This window comes from Urocitellus parryii, chromosome 15, assembly GCF_045843805.1.
Source record: "Urocitellus parryii isolate mUroPar1 chromosome 15, mUroPar1.hap1, whole genome shotgun sequence".
Classification (NCBI taxonomy): Eukaryota; Metazoa; Chordata; class Mammalia; order Rodentia; family Sciuridae; genus Urocitellus; species Urocitellus parryii.
In genome coordinates this window covers 14898771-14917925 of record NC_135545.1, presented here as the reverse complement: position 1 = coordinate 14917925, position 19155 = coordinate 14898771, and the positions used below count along the sequence as shown (strand labels likewise).

The 19155-nt window shown below is 35.7% G+C and overlaps 1 protein-coding gene, 2 non-coding genes and 1 pseudogene across 4 annotated transcripts in view; 2 read left to right on the top strand and 2 right to left on the bottom strand.

Moving 5' to 3' along the window:
• Positions 1–15389, top strand: part of LOC113199247 (uncharacterized) — a 39747-nt gene extending 24358 nt beyond the window's left edge. Inside the window, exons 1-2 of one of the 2 annotated variants that reach the window (XM_077792852.1) lie at positions 11623–11782; positions 12339–15389. In XM_077792852.1, the coding sequence (XP_077648978.1) occupies positions 11715–11782; positions 12339–13230 (960 nt within the window). In that variant the 5' untranslated portion in view covers positions 11623–11714 and the 3' untranslated portion in view covers positions 13231–15389. Of the gene's footprint in view, positions 1–11521 lie in introns of those variants that run through there. The other variant, XM_077792851.1, reaches the window with a different exon arrangement.
• On the top strand, positions 510–1172 carry LOC113199246 (protein phosphatase inhibitor 2-like; annotated as a pseudogene).
• Positions 4225–4297, bottom strand: Trnaa-ugc (transfer RNA alanine (anticodon UGC)). Its single transcript has one exon. It is a non-coding gene; the product is annotated as a tRNA-Ala (tRNA).
• On the bottom strand, positions 5081–5187 carry LOC113199281 (U6 spliceosomal RNA). Its single transcript, XR_003302946.2, has one exon. It is a non-coding gene; the product is annotated as a U6 spliceosomal RNA (small nuclear RNA).
• Positions 15390–19155: the final 3766 nt, after the last annotated feature.

Below are 19155 nucleotides of genomic sequence, written 5' to 3'. Positions count from 1 at the left end.
GAACCCAGTGCCTCACAGGTATGAGGCAAGCACTTTACCACTGAATCTGAACTCCAAGCCCAATGCTATATTCTTTAGAGGCATTTTGTCAGGTGTGGTGATACATACCATAATCCCAACAACTTGGAAGGCTGAGGCAGGTGTATCACAAGTTCAAGGCTGGCCTGGGCAATTGAGCAAGATCCTGTCTGAAAATTTTAAAAAGTAAAATAAAAAGGACTGGGGATGTAATTCAGTGATAGTGTCTAATATCGGAGGAAAGAAAAAATTGAATGTAGAAACAACTCATTAATTCTGGCTCCTCCAGGGTCTAGGTGCACTAGAGTGGGAATTTTGGTAGTCGTCGTTGCTCCCATCTAGGGCAGCAGGCCCGACTCCATGGCCCATTGGTAAAGGGCCGGCTGGCGCCCTCTGCCTGGCAGCACTGTCTGTGGCATTGGGTCATTGTGTCGTGACAGTGACATTGGTGTGCCAGTGTTGTGACAGCATCAGCGGGTGCATCTGTTAAAATGGGCTCCCCCGATGTCTCTGCTAGCAACCGACCTTCTCTTCCTGGACCCCACGCCAGCTTCGAGCCTGAGCAGACACCGGAGAAGACGGCAATGGTGACCTCCACAGTCTGGACTGCCTTGACCTCGCAGTGGCCCATCAAGGGGATCCTGAAGAACAGTATGTCTGCTGCTCCCTCGGTGGTGGCCTCAGCCGAGCAGCCCCATCAGAGAGTAAAAGAGGACCTGAGTGAAAAATCCCAGAAGTGGATGAAATGAATATCCTGGGAACACATCACCCAGCAGACAAAGACTAGGGTTTAATGAAAACAGATGACCCAGGCACTGCTTCCCATAGCATGAGAGGTGACCCCGAAACCACTGACCAGGACTCCAGATGCCTTAGCTAAGAAATTTTCTGCTGCTGAAGCCTCGGAACTAAAGCATTGGATTGGGGAACCAGAAAGCAATGGAGAGGAGGATAGTGACCTCTCACCTGAAGGATGAGAAAAAAGTGACAATTCGAAAATGAAGAGGAAGCTTCACTACAATGAAGGTCGCAATATTAAATTAGCTACTCCACTAATTTCAAAAGATCTACATGACAATGAAGATGAAGAAATGTTAGAGACTGCAGATAGAGAAAGCATGAATGTTGAAGAATCATATCAGGAATTATTCTAAGTAACCAATGGTTTTTACTTTTGTAAGAACACTGGTTAATTTATATAATATCTTAGAGGTTAAACAACATCTTTGGGGGGAAGAGGAACTAATTTATTTTTATCACTTCTAGATGTGATACCTCTTATGAAAAGTTTGTTGGGTTTTTTTGTTTATTTTTATCAAAAGCTGATTGAAACAAGAAGATATATTGACTGATATATATTCAGACTGAAGGATATTTTAACAGATGTCTTCAACTTGATTTTTGTTTTGAGACGGATTATAAGTATTACTGTTGCATTTTGGGGCCTACTATCTTATCTTTGAAATTCCTGTTGTGTTTACAAGGAAAGGATTGAAAAATTTCTCCTCAGAACTAGCTTTTTTCCGACAAATAAATTATCAGGGCTGGGGTTGTGTCTCACGGCAGAGCACTCACCTAGCCCATGCAAGGCCCTGGGTTCGATCCTCACCATCACATAAAAATAAATAAAATAAAGGTATTGTGTCTAGCTACAACTAAAAAACAAAACAAAACAAAAAAAAACAAATTATCAGGTTAAATTTGCACTAATGTCTGCTCTAACTGCTTGTTTTGGTACACTGAGCAGACCAGATCAGTTTTTTTTTCAGTAAATATAATTATAGGGCCAGGATTGTTGCTCAGTGGTAAAGTGCTTGCCTAGCATGCGTGAGGCATTGGGTTCCATACCTGGCACCACATTAAAAAAATAAACAAAAGTATTGTGTCCATCTACAACTAAAAAATATTTAAGATAAATAAACAGATATAATTATAGCTATCAGTGTTCCGTTTACATACCTGTCTTAACCTCCTGCTTTTGTTTTCTGTTCCTTTCTACACACAGGCAGACGATTGTAAGTATTGTATTAAAGGATCACAGCGTTGCTGCAATAATGAAAGTCTCATTTTGGCCATTAGTTCTTATTCTTTTTTTAAAAAAATATTTTTTAGTTGTAGTTGAACACAATATCTCCATTTTATTTATTTATTTATTTATTTAATGTGGTGCTGAGGATTGAACCCAGGGCCTCGTACATGCTAGGGAAGAGCTCTATCACTGAGCCACAACCCCATCCCCTTATTAGTTCTTAAGATGATGAAAACATTTGAGTAGCAGCAATACTATAGGCAGGAAATAAAGTTCAACTGCTCAGTATCTACACCTCTCTTATTGACAGTGTGCTAATTAAATTGCTATTGTTAATTCATTTGAGTTAATTAGACCTTAGAAAACCATTGAGCTTTTTTACATGAGAGAATTATATGTAACCAATGATATGATTGTTTCTGAATGTACAAACAGAATTAAGCCTGAACATTTTTCATTTAAAAAAAGTTAAATAGTTCATGATTTAAGGGAGTATGATGATGTATACTATGACAAATGTACTTTATTCTTCTAACACAGTAGGAGTTATTCAGATTTTTTTTCCTGAAATGAAGTGCAGTTCTTCTGTGTCCTGGTTTAGTGTTGGTTTCATTTCTAGTCAATTATTTATCTTAATTTTTTGTTAGTACCATTATACAAACAGACTTTTAAAATAGTTTCTGTATATTATATATATGAAATTCTTTTATAGAACAGCTTATCTTTTACTTGCAGGTTTATGGAAATATGAATATGTCAAAATAAGTAAAAAGTGGGAGCTGGGGTTGTGGCTCAGTGGTGAAGTACTTGCCTAGCATGTGTGAGACACTGGGCTCAATTCTCAGCATAGCATATAAATAAATGAATAAAATAACATCAACAACTAAAATAAATAAATAAATAAATTTTTTTAAGTGGGAGAAGGGCTGCTGGGTGTGTAGCTCAGTGGCTGAGCACCTGCCTAGCATGTGTGAGGCACTGGTTTGATCCTGAGCACCACATAAAAACAAATAAAATAAAGGCATTCTCTCCGTCTACAACTAAAAAGTAAAAATTAAAAGAAGTGGGAGGATTCTTGGCTGTTTAAAAATATAAACTACATTTTATAGGGTACAATATCTAATATTACTTGGAGTTCTATAAGAAAAAAATATTTCTTCTCATTTGTTTTTATCAGTGTGAACTGGTATTTATTTTATATTTCAAGTTATAGTTAAATATTACATTATTTATTTTGCTGCCCATATTTTTCCAGCTTTGAATATTGGTAGTCCTTTGCAGTTGGTTCCTATGGCCATTTCAAACCCCCATTCTTTGAAATTTCAGGGGAACTTCTTTCCTAGTACTATTTCAGATTTATCTTATTTTCTTCCTTCCCTGATCCTTTTACTAGAAAATTGTATTTAGAAATCAAGATCTGAGTTCTGTTATGCTCATAGCTTCTATGACGTCCTAGAGACCTACCAAAGAAAACGTGTATGCATACTCAGTGATACATACTTACACGTAGGTTTTTCTCTCTGCCCATCTATTTGCATATTAAGCTAAATTTGAGTTCATATTGATGTCTTCAACTCATCCAGTACCACAGGATACATATCTATAACTTTTTTAAAACTTTTTTCTTTTAGTTGTATTTGGACACAATCTCTTTATTTTTATGTGGTGCTGAGGATCGAACCCTGTGCCCTCACACGTGCAAGGTGGGCACTGTACCACTGAGCTACAGCCCCAGCCCCCCCCCCCACCTTCTTTAATAATGAGAAAACTGGCTTCCCCCACCCACCATCCATTTATTTACTTGTTCAGCCCCAGTGTACATTTTAGAACTGTTAACCCATCTCAATGAGAAACAAATCAACTCTATTTTCTCTTTCTAATGTATTTTAATTTTACAATTTCTTTTGTCTATAGCCTTATAATATTCATTCAAAACATCATTTTCCGAGGTTCATAATTATTATCATATTACAGGACACTGTTTATTCAGTATATTTATCACAAGCATTCTTTAATTTCTAATTTTATTTTGTCTAGTCTTTATAATGTTGATTTTAGCATAATTTTTTTGTGGTCAGGCTATATACTCTTGTATGATTTTGATCCTCTGAAATACAATGAGACTTTATAGCCAAGTATATGGTCAATTTTTTTTCTTTTTTTTTTTTTTTTTTTTTTGGTGGTGCTGGGGATCGAACCCAGGGCCTTGTGCATGCAAGGCAAGCACTCTACCAACTGAGCTATATCCCCAGTCTATATGGTCAATTTTTTAAAAATATTTATTTTTTTAGTTTTAAGTGGACACAATATCTTTATTTCATTTTTATGTGGTGCTGAGAATCGAACCCAGTGCCTCACGCATGCTAGGCAAGCTCGCTACCATTTGAGCCACATCCCTAGCCCAATGGTCAATTTTTATAAGCAGTTATAGTATAAGTGGAAAGTAATTGAATTCTGTAATATTTGGATTATACTGATGAAGTTCTAGATCATTGTTGATCAGATGTTCTATTCAGACTTTGGATTGTATTGATGATTTGGTTTCTTTATTTCATGCCATTTTACTAGATGAATATGAATTTTTTTTAAAGAGAGAGTGAGAGAGAGAGAGAATTTTTTAGAATATTTATTTCTTAGTTTTCGGCGGACACAACATCTTTGTTTGTATGTGGTGCTGAGGATCGAACCTGGGCTGCATGCATGCCAGGCGAGTGCGCTACCGCTTGAGCCACATCTCCAGCCCATGATGAATATAAAATTAATAACCCTGATTAAGAAATCCTCTATGTGTGTTGAAGTTCATTAGAAAATAGAGGTAAGTATGGAGCTGGGGTTGTGGTTCAGTGGTGGAGCACTTGCCCAGCATGTGTGAGGCACTAGATTCGATCCTCAGCACCACATAAAAATAAAATAAAAGTATTGTGTCCAACTACAACTAAAAAATATTTTTTAAAAAAAGAAAAATATTTTTAAAAAAGAAAAAAAGAAGTAAAATATTTTTATGATGGTTTATTTTTATGATGGCTTATGTATAAAAATACGGAATGCTTCATGAATTTGTGTGTCACCCTTGCGCAGGGGCCATGCTAATCTTTTATGTATCATTCCAATTTTAGTATATGTGTTGCCGAAGTGAGCACAAGTAAAATATTTTTTAAAAATTAAAATCTCAAATCCCTACCACTTGTAATACCTTAGTATATAGACACATAGATATTCTTGTTTTTCTTTTGACCAAAGTTTCACTGTTTTCTCAACTATTTTATAATCTGTCTTTGTCGCTGATTTTTCTATTTTCTCTTTCTAATGTATTTTAATTTTACTGCATCCTCAAAAACCCAAACTGTCCTTGCATTACCCCTTTTGGCCCAATTTAGTTTGTTCTAATCAGCATCCCAATGCAAGATTGTTCATTTCACCTGGTTACTGCAGTGACAAAATTCTCCTTAATCTAACACATTCCCTTTATGACACAGACATTTTGAAGTGACAAAACCACTTATATTTTGACATTTGTTATCTTCTGAATGTATCTGGGTATTGTTGTATGGAATAATTTATGTTTTTCTCTACTCTTTACATTCATGTAAACTGGGAAGTATTTTTATTCTTAGGGGAATTCACATTAAAGTATTTGTTGCTGAGGTACATAATTGGTGATGCATACTCTGTCAAAAGACAAATCAGTGGTACAATCCAGTATATGTTATACTTTATTAGGATAACAATTGGGTTCCTCCATTGATGTTATCTTTTTCCTGTGAGGACTGAAGTCTCCCTGATTTTGTTGGGTGTAACAGTAGCATTCAGTTCTGTCGCAGCTATTCTCACTCTTTATACTTATCTTTTTTTTTTCTACTTTGTATTTTTTGGTACCAGGGATTGAACTCAGGCACTTAACCACTGAGCCACATTCCCAGCTCATTCTTTCTTTTTTAATATTTATTTATTTATTTTGACAGCTTTATTTTTGAGACAGGGTTTCACTGTGTTGCTTAGGGCCTCCTAGACTGGCTTTGAACTTGAGATCCTCCTGCCTCAGGCTCCTGAGTCACTGGGATTTTAGGTGTGGACTACCAAACCCAGCTTATACTTGTCTTAATAAGCTTGGGAATTGCCAGGTGGTTTTTTAAAAAGCCCTATTATGTCTGCAGATCTTTTTTATTGTGGTAGTAGGGATTGAATTCGAGGCCTTGTATGTGCTAGGCAAGTGTTCCACCACTGAGCTGCATCCCCAGCCCTCCATTTTTAAAGAAATATTTCCTTAGTTGTTGATAGACCTTTTATTTTTATTTATTTATACACAGTGCTAGGAATTGAACCCAGTGCCTCACACATGCCAGGAAGTGTGGTACCACTGAGCCCCAGCCCCAGCCCTGTAGTTTTTTTGTTGAAATGATCAACTGAAGCTATTTGGTTACCTTGAAACAAGTATGTTGGAGGGAAGGAAAATATATATGATTTTTCTATTATTGACTTGATGTATTGGACTTGATGTATTACATCAAGTATTTGATGTATTTGATGTATTGAAAATGTTTTCTGGGGCCGGGACTGTGGCTCAGTGGCAGAGCGCTTGCTTAGCATTCATGAGGCACTGGGTTCGATCTTCAGCACCACATAAAAATAAACAAATAAAATAAAGGCATACAAAAAAATTACCAAAAAAATTTTAATAATGTTTCCTGTTTTCCAAAAATAATTATGGGTTTATCCATTTTTCATTTGCTTAATGTGTTTAATGCCACATAATCAGTATACTCAGCTCAATATCCAGACACGTTTTTTTAAAAAGCCATAAATCTTTTAATTTTCCTTACTTTTTAGCCTAAGATTCCAAGATTTATCTTGTATCTTACTTGGTTCCATTCTTGAAATCAAACATTTCTTGAAGAATTTTCTGATATTAGTGGAGACTAGTCAGAGAAACAGATATTAGTGTTTATTAAGAAGATAATTCAAAGATACAAGGATATTATCCTATTTTAGTGGAGTATGTATAAAGATAAAGATTTTTATACTAGTGGGGAATATGGAAAGACAATCATCTAAAGGATCAGGGTGTTGATTATTGCTAGACTTTTTTTACCTTTTCCTATGGAAATTTGTTAAAGCTTTTTGTCTTTTATTTTTTTCCTTGCAGTACTGGACATTTAACCCAGGTGTGCTCTACAGAGCTACATCCACAGCCCTATCCTCCCAAGCAGCTGGGGTTACAGGTGTGCATCACTGCACTAGGCTGCTTTTTAACTTTTTATAGGGTCAGTTTTGATCAAATACTTTTCTAGAAAATTATTAATATCACCTGTATTTTCAAATTTACTTGCATACTAATATGTTTGTGAGCAATTTTATAAGTCTTCTTTTTGTGGGAGGAGAGTTAGAAATTGAACCCAAAGGGGCTGGGATTATGGCTCACAGTAGAGTGCTCGCCTAGCATGTGTGAAGCTATGGGTTCGATCCTCAGCCCCACATAAAAATAAAAAGTAACGATATTGTGTCGAATTATAACTAGAAAAAAATTTTTTAAAAAAGAATTGAACCCAAAGCTCAGCATATGCTAAGAATATACCATATCATGGAACTATTTGCCTTGCCCCATAACTCACTCTTTCTGTTTTTAGGCTTATTCTTTACACGTAGACATTATTGAGATGTCAGTGTTAATCAAAATTTTAAGTGTAATTTAAAAATTTTTTCCCTCTCTCCTTTTTCACTATGTTTAGATTGCAGTTGTTTTTCTTTTAAAGGTTATTTTTTTATTTGAATTGGTTTTATTCTTTTCCAGAATTCATTACATACTGATTTATCTCTATTCCTTCTACTTTTGTTTAGTTTACTTTGTTGGCTTTTCTAGATTTTTTTCATCAATTGTTTATTTAATTATGTTGAGGTAACAGCTTTTTCTCTAAGCATTGTAGTTGATTAATGTACTTTTTGAATTGTAGTGTTTTCTTTTTACCTGTCTGTATTTCTCTCATTTCACTATTTCAGTAGTATAACAAAGAATCTGACTTTTTTTTTGTAACTTTATTTATTTATTTTTATGTGTTTCTGAGGATTGAACCTAGTGCCTCTCACATGAGAGGCAAGCACTCCACCACTGATTACAGCCTCAGCCCCAAGAATCTGACTCTTTGATTTTTGAATGCTGATAACTTTCAAGACCTGTTCCTCTTTTTTTTTTTAACCCCTTTTTCTTTTTTATGGATCATCTGATTAAAAACCTAGGTGCTCTCTTCTTTGGTTCCAGGAGGCAGTTCCAAACCACGCAAGCCCCCTCCCACCTGTAGGAGCTCTCAGCTCAGCACCATACCCTAAGCATCAATAAAAACTCCATACCAGTCTCAATTATTTTTCAACTTCTTGGAAACTACCTTGCCCTCTCTAGAAAACCTCATTATGCATGTAGTAAACCTTTTCACATATTCTTGGTGTATGCATGTGGCATCTTCAGTCTTTTTTGTGAGCATCCATCCTGCTTCTGTGATGTCCATGTCCATTTATCCTGGGACCTAAAGAATGAGAAAAATCCAATCTACAAAGTGTCAAGGATTCTTGGAAGATTAAACCATCCATAGAAAGCATTAATAAGGAGGAAATTTGTACTGTTTTCTAAGTGACAAAAGAGGGAATGTGGTAGAATATAGGGAACAAACAGGTTGCTGTTTTGACACGTATCAGGAGTCCTGCTGACCTGCTTGGAAAGGGAGGGATTTGATTTTTTTTTCATTTAAGTTCTTTTTTAATTTTTTTTAAAAATTTAAGATTTGTTTTAATTAGTTATATATGACAGTAGAATGCATTTATGCACTTTATGTATCATACATAGATGAGATATAATTTCTCACATTTAGAAAATGTGTAGAATCACATTAGTCATGCAGTCACATATATACAAAAAGTAATAATCTCTGTTTCATTCTACTATTTTTCCTATCCCCACATCCCTTCCCCTTCCCTCCCTTCACTTCCCTCTACCGAATCTAAGGTAACACTCTTCTTCTCTAGTGTCCCCCACCTTATTGTGAATTAACATCTACATATTAGAGAAAACAATTGGCCTGTGGCTTTTTGGGATTGGCTTATTTCACTTAGCATGATATTCTCCAGCTCCATCCATTTATTGGCAAATGCCATAATTTCATTCTTCTTTAAAGCTGAGTAATATCCATTGAATATATACCACATTTTCTTTATCCATTCATCCATTCAAGGACACCTAGGTTGTTTCCATAGTTAAGCTATTGTGAATTGAGCTGCTATAACCATTGACATGGCTGCATTACTGTAGTATGTTAAGTCCTTTGGGTATACACCAAGGAGTGGGATAGCTGGGTCAAATGTTGGTTCCATTCCAGGTTTTATGAGGAATCTCCATACTGCTTTCCATAGTAGTTGTTTTAATTTGTAGTCCCACCAGCAATGTATGAGTGTACCTTTTTCTAAATAAAGATGCTGAAGTTTTTCTCTTCTCGCCAACATGTATTGTTGCCTCTATTCTTGATGATTGCCATTCTGACTGGAGATGAAATCTTAGTGTAGTTTTGATTTGCATTTCTCTAATTGCTAGAGATGTTGAACACTTTTTCATATATTTGTTGATCAATTGTATTTCTTCTGTGAAGTATCTGTTCCCTTCCTTAGCCCATTTATTGATTGAGTTATTTGGTTTTTTGTTAAGTCTTTTGAGTTCTTTATATATCCTAGAGATCAATGCTTTATCAGAGGTGCATGTGGTAAAGATTTTCTCCTAATCTGTAGGCTCTCTCCTCACATTATTGTTTCCTTGCTGAGAAGAAGCTTTTTAATTTGAATTCATCCCATTTATTGATCCTTGATTTTACTTCTTGTGCTTTTGGGGTCTTGTTAAGGAATTCATATTCTAGGCCGACATGTTAAAGATTTGGGCCTACTTTTTCTTCTATTAAGCTCGGGGTCTCTGTTCTAATGCTTAGGTCTTTAATCTACTTTGAGTTGATTTACTTCTTGTGCTTTGGGGTCTTGTTAAGGAATTCATATTCTAGGCCGACATGTTAAAGATTTGGGCCTACTTTTTCTTCTATTAAGCTCGGGGTCTCTGTTCTAATGCTTAGGTCTTTAATCTACTTTGAGTTGATTTTTGTGCATGGTGAGAAATAAAAGTTTAATTTCATTTTGCTACATATGAATTTCCAGTTTTTTTGAGAGAGAGAGAGAGAGAGAGAGAGAGAATTTTTTAATATTAATTTTCCACGGACACAATATCTTTATTTTATTTGTATATGGTACTGAGGATTGAACCCAGCGCCCCGTGCATGCCAGGCGAGTGCGTTATCGCTTGAGCCACATCCCCAGCCCCTGAATTTCCAGTTGTGCCAGCACCATTTGTTGAATAGGCTATCTTTTCTCCAGCAAATGTTTTTGGCACTTTTGTCTAGTATGAGATAACCACATTTATGTGTTGTCTCTGTGTCCTCTGTTCTGTACCATTGGTCTACAAGTCTATTTTGGTGTCAATACCATGCTGTTTTTGGTACTATAGCTGTATAGTATAGTTTAAGGTCTGGTATTGTGATGCCTGCTGCTTCACTTTTCTTGCTAAAGATTGCTTTGGCTATTCTTGGCTCTTATTTTTTCAAATATTTCTATGAAGAATGTCATTGGGATTTTAATAGGAATTGCATTAAATATGTATAATGCTTTTGGTAGTATGATCATTTTGATAGTATTAATTCTGCCTTTCTCCAGGAGATGGGAGATCTTTCCATCTTCTGAGGTTTTCTTCAGTGTTTCTATAGTTTTCATTGTAGAGGTCTTTCACCTCTTTTGTTACATTGATTTCCAGGTATTTTATTTTATTTGAGGCTATTATGTGAATTTTATTCTAAGAATAAAAGAAATCACTAAAGAAACTTAAAAGGATGGGGCTGGGGATGTGGCTCAAGCAGTAGCGCGCTCGCCTGGCATGCATGTGGCCTGGGTTCGATCCTCAGCACCACATACAAACAAAGATGTTGGGTCCTCCAATAACTAGAAAATAAATATTTTTAAAAAATTCTCTCTCTCTCTCTCTCTCTCTCTCTCTCTCTCTCTCTCTCTCAAAAAAAAAATTTAAAAACTTAAAAAGGATGAATTCTTAAATATTGAATCTAAATTAATGATAGATTCTAAATAAAGATGCTGAAGTTTTTCCTCTTCTGAATTATAATTCATTTGGTCTCTAATAGTGCCAAGATAGCAGATTTATAACAAGTCTGTTACAAATTCTGACCCACACCCTAACATTGCCTGTTTCCTTGATCAGTAACTTCATTATCTGATATTCAATCCCATACATCTCTGAATTCTTTTTGGCCTTCTTCACACTTCATTGATTGTGTTTTTAGATTTTTTGTGAGCCATTCACTTACTAGGAATGTTGCTTATTTCTTTTATACATGTTTTATGTCATCTGATACAGAAATAAAAATATTTTTTGTTTTCTTATTTCAGATTGGGGTTTACAATGCGAGATAATCAGCTATCTAGAAATGCCCACTTATGAGAAAGATGTATCTTCTACACAACATCAGAGCATATATAGCAGAGAGAAACTCTATGAATCTAAGAAATGCCAGAAAAAATTTAGGAGTAGCTACCAATTAATTCTACATCATAGGTTTCATGTTGTTGAGAGACCCTATGAATGCAAAGAGTGTGGGAAGAACTTCCGCAGCAGCTATCAACTTATTCTCCATCAAAGATTTCATACTGGTGAGAAACCTTATGAATGTACATACTGTGAGAAAAACTTTAAAAGTGGTTATCAACTTACTGTACATCAGAGATTTCATACTGGTGAGAAAACATACGACTGTAGGGAATGTGGGAAGGCTTTTATTTATTCCTCACACATTGCCCAACACGAGAGAATTCACACCGGTGGAAAGCCTTATGAGTGTCAGCAATGCGGGAAGGCCTTTAGTCAAGGTGGACACCTAAAAATTCATCAGAGAATTCATACTGGTGAAAAACCCTATAAATGTAAGGAATGTGGGAAGGCTTTTAGTAGGTGCTCAAACCTTGTTGAACATAGACAAATTCATACTAACAAGAAACCATATGTGTGTGAGACATGTGGAAAGGCCTTTAGAAGAAGTCATCAGCTTATTGTACATCAGAGTGTTCATACTGGCAAAAAGCCATATGAGTGTAAAGAATGTGGGAAGGGCTATACCACTGCCTCATACCTTGTACTACATCAGAGAATTCATAAAGGTGGGAAACCATATGAATGCATGGAGTGTAAAAAGACTTTTACCTTGTATAGGAATCTTACTCGACATCAGAATATTCACACTGGTGAGAAACTGTTTGAATGTGGGCAATGTGGAAAGGCCTATACTACTGGCTCAAAACTTTTTCAACATCAGAAAACTCATACTGGTGAGAAACCTTATGAATGTAAGGAGTGTGGGAAGGCCTTTAGCTTGTATGGATACCTTAATCAACATCAGAAAATTCATGTTGGTATGAAACGCTTTGAATGTAAGGAGTGTAAGAAAACCTTTACCTTATATAGAAATCTTACCCGGCATCAAAATATTCATTCTGGGAAGAAACTTTTTGTTTGTCAGGAGTGTGGGAGGGCCTACAGTACTCGCTCAAACCTTGTACAACATCAGAAAACCCACACTGATGAGAAGCCCTATGAGTGTAAGGAATGTGGAAAGACCTTCAGCTTGCATGGATATCTTAATCAACATCAGAAAATCCATACTGGTGTGAAACCCTATGAGTGTAAGATATGCAGGAAAACCTTTACTTTCTGTAGAAATCTTACTCTACATCAGAGTATTCATACTGAGGAGAAGCCTTTTGAATGTAAAGAATGTGGGAAGACCTTTAGACGTAGTTCACACCTTACTGCACATCAGAGTATTCATGCTGATAAAAAGCCCTATGAATGTAAAGAATGTGGAAAAGCCTTTAAAATGTGTGGGTACCTTACACAACATCAGAAAATTCACACTGGTAGAAAACCTTATGAATGTAAGAAGTGTGGTAAGGCCTTTAGTCGTTCTTCAAACCTTGTTCAACATGAGAGAATTCATACCGGTGAGAAACCCTATGTGTGCCAACAGTGTGGGAAGAGCTTTAGATACGGTTCAGCCCTTAAATCACATCAAGGAATTCATACAGGTGTGAAAGTCAAAGAATAGGCATGGACGAATCACTTTGGTGAGAAATGATTAAATATTAGTCTTATAGGTATGTATTTAGCAAATGAGACTTCTTAATACAGTTCTTGACACATTAGAAAGCTTTCAGTGTCAGTTCTGTTTTAATGAAATATCTGATTCTTGGCAAATTTAAAACAAAATAGAATTCCCAATTTCTTCATGTCTATATGCCTTCAACGTCCATGGCACGGAATTTTATACTAAAGGGAGCCTTCTCTACTGGACATTAATGGTTGTTACAAATTACCCCAAGTTTTAATGTCTTAACACAATAATAAATATTTCTCACAGGTTTTATGGGCCAGAAATTCAGGAGCATTGAGGTTTTCATGAGATTAATCATCTGAAGGCTTGACTGTGGGTCAGGCTCCTGTTCCCCAGGAGTCACACTGGTTACTTTCTTACATTCTATATGGTTTGGATATGGTTTGAACTAAGTGTCCCCCAAAGGCTCATGTGTTAGAAGCTTGGTCTCCAGTTTGCTAGTGCTACCTTTAAGAGAGGCAGGGCCCAGTGGGGGATCCTTATGTCAGTTGAAGGTGTCCTCTCAGAAGAGGCTGTGAAACTCCAGGGACTGTATAACCCTAGCTGCTCCTGGGCTTCTTGCTTGGCAGTGTGATCTCTTCTTCCTATGTGTACCACCATTCTAAGGACATTTGGCCATGACAGCCTCACAAGAGCTAAGCCAATGTCAGTGCAATGCCTTGAACCTCCAAAACTGTGAGGTAAATAAACCTCTTTTCTTTATAAAGCTAACTTGCCTCAGGTATTTCATTATAGTAATGAAAAACTGACTAATCCATTTGAACAGTGAGAGTGCTAGGAAAAAGCCATCCTCATCTTTGAGGAAATTCTGGACTGAGAATGATGCTGTAAAATGAATAAGAATTGGGGAGCTTCTTGAGCAAATTATGCAAATGTAAATTATTGTATACAGAGTGCCAAGTCCCGGTCATCATTGTTGGAAGGCATTCTTTTTAAATTCCTTAATTTTAAATGGACATAATACCTTTATTTATTTTTATGCAGTGCTGAGGATGGAACCCAGTGCCTCACACACGCTAGGCAAGTGCTCTACCACTGAGTCACAACTGCAGTCCCCTGGTCCACTTCTGTTTAGTTGTTCTTTAGCTTATCTCAATTATTTTTTAAAAATGTTTTTTAGTTGTAGTTGGACACATACCTTTATTTTATTTATTTATTTTTATGTGGTGTTGAGGATTGAACCCAGTGCCTCGCATGTGCTAGGCAAGCGCTCTACCTGTGAACCACAACCTCAGCCCCTAGCTTATCTCAATTCTTATACTTTCTTTTAAGCAACAAGAACCTAGGTGGCATCTTCAGCATGTCTCTTGGAAGCTTACTTGGCTAAATTACCCAAGTTCATGAGGTATTATTTTCTACTGTTAATGTTATCACATGCAACGAGTTTGCTAGGTTTTCTGCTACTACTGCATAACATGGTGTGCCACCATGCCTGGCTTGCAGACTTATTTTTAAATCATTACACCTTACTCAATCATTTATAAACTCTTAAAAATGAGTTGTTGTCTCTAGTAACAGTGTTCAGTTTTCCACAAGTCCTCACTTATTGCCTCTTCAGAACTCTCCAGGTTCCTAGTAAAAGTTATCTTTATCTTCAAGACACTTCTAGCTTTCAATAGTATCCCTGACAATGTACCAAAATCTGATAATATCATGCTAATATTCCAAAGCTCCCTAAAAATTAGTAGCCAAACTGCCAATAAGTATGTATTTTCCTCACAGTTTCTGTTGAGCCAGGAATTTGAGAGCAACTAAGCTGGGCAGTTTAGATCCTGTGTCTCCAGAGGTTGCAGTTATCTAAACACTTGACAGAGGCTGGAGAATGTGCTTTCAAAGATGGCTTAGTTATGTGACTGATAAGTTTTCAGGGGCAATTTGTTTCCTCTCCAATGGGGCCTCTCCTTATGCTTCCTTCTTCCTTTTTTTGGTACTGAGGATTGATCCCAAGAGCATGCTACCACTGAGTGACATCCCCAGTTCCCCCCCCCTTTTTTTTTGAGACAGGGTCTCACTAAATTGCTTAGGGCCTTGCTAAATTGTTGAGGCTGGCTTTGAACTTGTGATCCTCCTGCCTCAGTCTCTGAGCTGCTGGAATTATAGAAATGTCCCACTACACCTAGCTCTCCTTATGGTTCTTAAGTGTACCTGTGACATGACAGTTGGCTAAGCTCAGAAATGATCTTTTTAATATTCTTGGTTTGGAAGTCACCTCTGCCATATTCTGTTTGTAAGCAGCATGACAATAAATCTAACCTACACTCAAGAGGAATTCGGTTCTACATTTTTTAAATGGTATATATTAATTATACGGAATGGTGAGTTCCATTGTGATATATTGGTACATATACATAACATAATTTGACCAGTTTCATTCTTCAGTACCACTCCTTTACCTCCGTTCCTCCCTTCCCTCTCCCCTTATCCCTTTTTACCCACTGGTCTCTTTTCTTCAGTTTCACCTTTAAAAGAGAAGAAGGTCAAAATATTCACAGACATTTTTTGTGTTTGGGGAGTTTATGATACTGGGGAATGAACACAAGGGTGCTCTGCTACTGAGCTACATTCCTAGCCCTTTAAATTTTTATTTTGAGACAGAGTCTTGCTAAGTAGCTTAGGGCCTCACTAAGTTGCTGAGGCTGGCCTCCAACTTGGGATCCTCCTGCCTCAGCCTCTCAAGTCACTGGGATTACATGGGTGTGCCACCATGCCTGGCTTGCAGACATACTTTTAAATCATTACACCTTCCAATACTCATTTATAAACTCTTAAAACTTATGAATTAATTTGTTAATGTCACATAGGCAGTAATATCATATAATGCAAGCCTTATCAGTACTATTCTCACACCTTACCCCCATGTGTCATTGTCAAAGATAATTATCATCTACAGACATCACTTATAAAATGCTACTCAAGAACCTACATGATAGCCCTATTATGGGATGAAAGTGGTACACATACCTTGGAAGATTATGTGGCATATGGTCTTATACTCAGTAAATATGAGTTATTATCAGATTATATTGCTGATTAATTATTATGCAAGAGTCTAGTTGTGTAATTAGAACACATTCTCAAAGACTCTCATCCATTAAATTTTACAAAATTTTGGAAATAAAAGTATATGATTTAGTTTGTATAATGATTTGATTAATAGCCAACAATTTATATTCTGTGTTCACCATTTAAGGTAAAGTAGGGCTTAGTAATGGGATAGCGAGAAGTAAATTGTCTTCTTGGAGACCTTTCCTAAATTTGTGATTGTATTTTTATTTGATATATAGAAAATTTGAAAGAAATATTCAGCAACTCATGTTTACATTCATGCTATTTGCTGTATCTGTTTCTTTTAACTTTTTATATCTGATTATTGATTAATTGTTTCTGTAGCATTGAGAATAAGTTGCAAATACTATGACATTTCACCCTTAAATATATGCACTTTTCCTGATAATCACAATAGAAAAACATTCTTGAAAGCTATTCATCCATTGATGTTTTTATAGCTATTTATTTTCTAATCAGAATCCACTCTAGGTTAACTTACTGTATTTTAAAAAATTATTCTCTCTTTTCTAAGGTATTACACTCCACTTTTCATGCTTATGATTTTTTTTTAATCTCAAAGTATATCACTCATTCGTGATGTTACCTGTTGTTCTGTCCCTCATTTCCCCTATAATTAGAACTTAGGTCTAGAGAATTAATTAGGTTGAGATTAGGTTTAGGTTTTTAGACAGACTATGAATGATGGTGCATATTGCTGAAAGCACATGGAAAGTTTTTACATGATTATTAATTCTGCATTGTAAAATATTATTTAAGTGGCAACTCTCAATTTTTCATTGAATACAATCCCTTTAGTGCATTAGAAATCAGGAATAAATGAAAATTTATTCATTTATTTTTATTTTATTCATCTCTGTATCTATGACATATCTAAAATGACTGTTAGATACTACACAATAAACGCTGTAGAAAGAAATAGTTAATTTATGCAACTAGCAGAAAGAAAAACTATAATGATTAAGAAAAGGTTAATAAAACTAAATATAAAGACTAATGATTATGAAATAAAACTATAGTTTTGGGGTGGGGGTGTGTAGCTCAGGGCAAAATCCTGGGTTCAATCATGAGTACTGCATACACATACACAAACACACACACAAAACTATAGCTTTTTATTCAAATCCCACTACCTCCTCTTCCTGTGGAATATGAACTAAATAAGTAGATAAAATTGAAGAAATGAAGGACATTTTAAGTTAAAAGTTAACAAAAATATTTAGAAATATTTTATATTTTTAAATATTTTTTAGTTGTGTAGTTGGACCACAATGTCTTTATTTATTTATTTTTATATGGTGTTGGGGATCGAACCCAGGGCCTTGCCTATGCTAGGTGAGCACTCTACTGCTGAGCCACAACCCCAGCCCCCTTTAATATATTTTTGAGGAATTATATTTGTAAAATAATGTAGTTTATCAAACATAACCATGGATATTGTAGGAAATATGAATTTTAAAAAGACAATTGAGCTAGGCACAGCGGCGCACACCTGTGATCCTAGCTGCTGGGGAGCCTGAGACAGGAGGATTGTGAATTCAAAGCCAGCCTCAGCAATGGTGAGGCACTAAACAACTCTGTGAGACCCTGTCTCAAAATAAAACACAAAATAGGGCTGGGGAAGAGGCTCAGTGGTTGAGTACGCTGAGTTCAATTTCTGGCAATCCCCCTCCCCCCAAAAAAAAGACAATTGAAAATTATATGCATAGTCTGACCATTCCTCAGCTAAAACATCAGGAAGGATATAATTTCTAATAACACTTTTCATTCTTTGTTATATGTTGAATAGAATTTTTGTCATAAACTATTGATAGTTGCTCCTAAAAAAATCAAGTTTCATGAATTTCACTCATTAAGGTAAAAAGAAATTTTCTGGACATTATATCATCAAACTCCAAGGTTCTTTTAAAACAACTATGTAGTAAAAAGTTATTTTTTGGAAAAGTCAATTCAAAATTCTTCTGGTTCAATATATTTTTGATAAATTAAGAGAAAAATGCAATGATATTCTTTTTTTTTTCCTTCAAATTTTCTGAGCTTTATATACAGTTTTTTTAAATAGGATGAATTTTCATATGTACATGATAATGATACTATTGATTATTATTTTTTTAATATATTTTTGTTGTCAATGGACCTTTATTTTATTTATGTATATGTGGTGCTGAGAATCAAACCCAATACCTCACACGTGCTGGGCAAGCATTCTACCACTGAACTACAATCCCAGCCCGACACTATCGATTATTAAAAAAAAAAAAAAAAAACTTTTAACATTTTGAAATTCAGAATAACAGTTGATTGCTTCCTTAAATCACTTCTAACCTGACAGAAAAAGTAACTAGCTTTTCAAACTAAGGAACATCACATTCTGCACTGTCAGCCAAATGTCTATAATGATAGTTTTATCATACATTACTATCTACTCATCCATATTTCTTCTGTCTGCAATTCATTACTGAATATTAACCTTTCCCCCCTGCAATTGTGAATTTTGAAAATTAAGTGTAATCTAGCATATCTAAATATGACTTTGGAACTTGCATTCCTTATTACCTACTAAAATTTGGGATGTGAAACCATATATTGAAATGCTGCCAAAACTTAAAGGAGTAACCCTCAAAATTGAATTTCAGCACTGTCTTGTGGTAAGCTTTGGTGAGATAGCAGTCAGCTCGCATGATGATATGTGGTTAGCTACCTTCTCTGTACTCCAGTACTATTACTTTTCTACAAAACAAAAGGCCTTCCAGCTGAAGCTGTGTAAATATATCTAATGTGTTTAAACTCTTT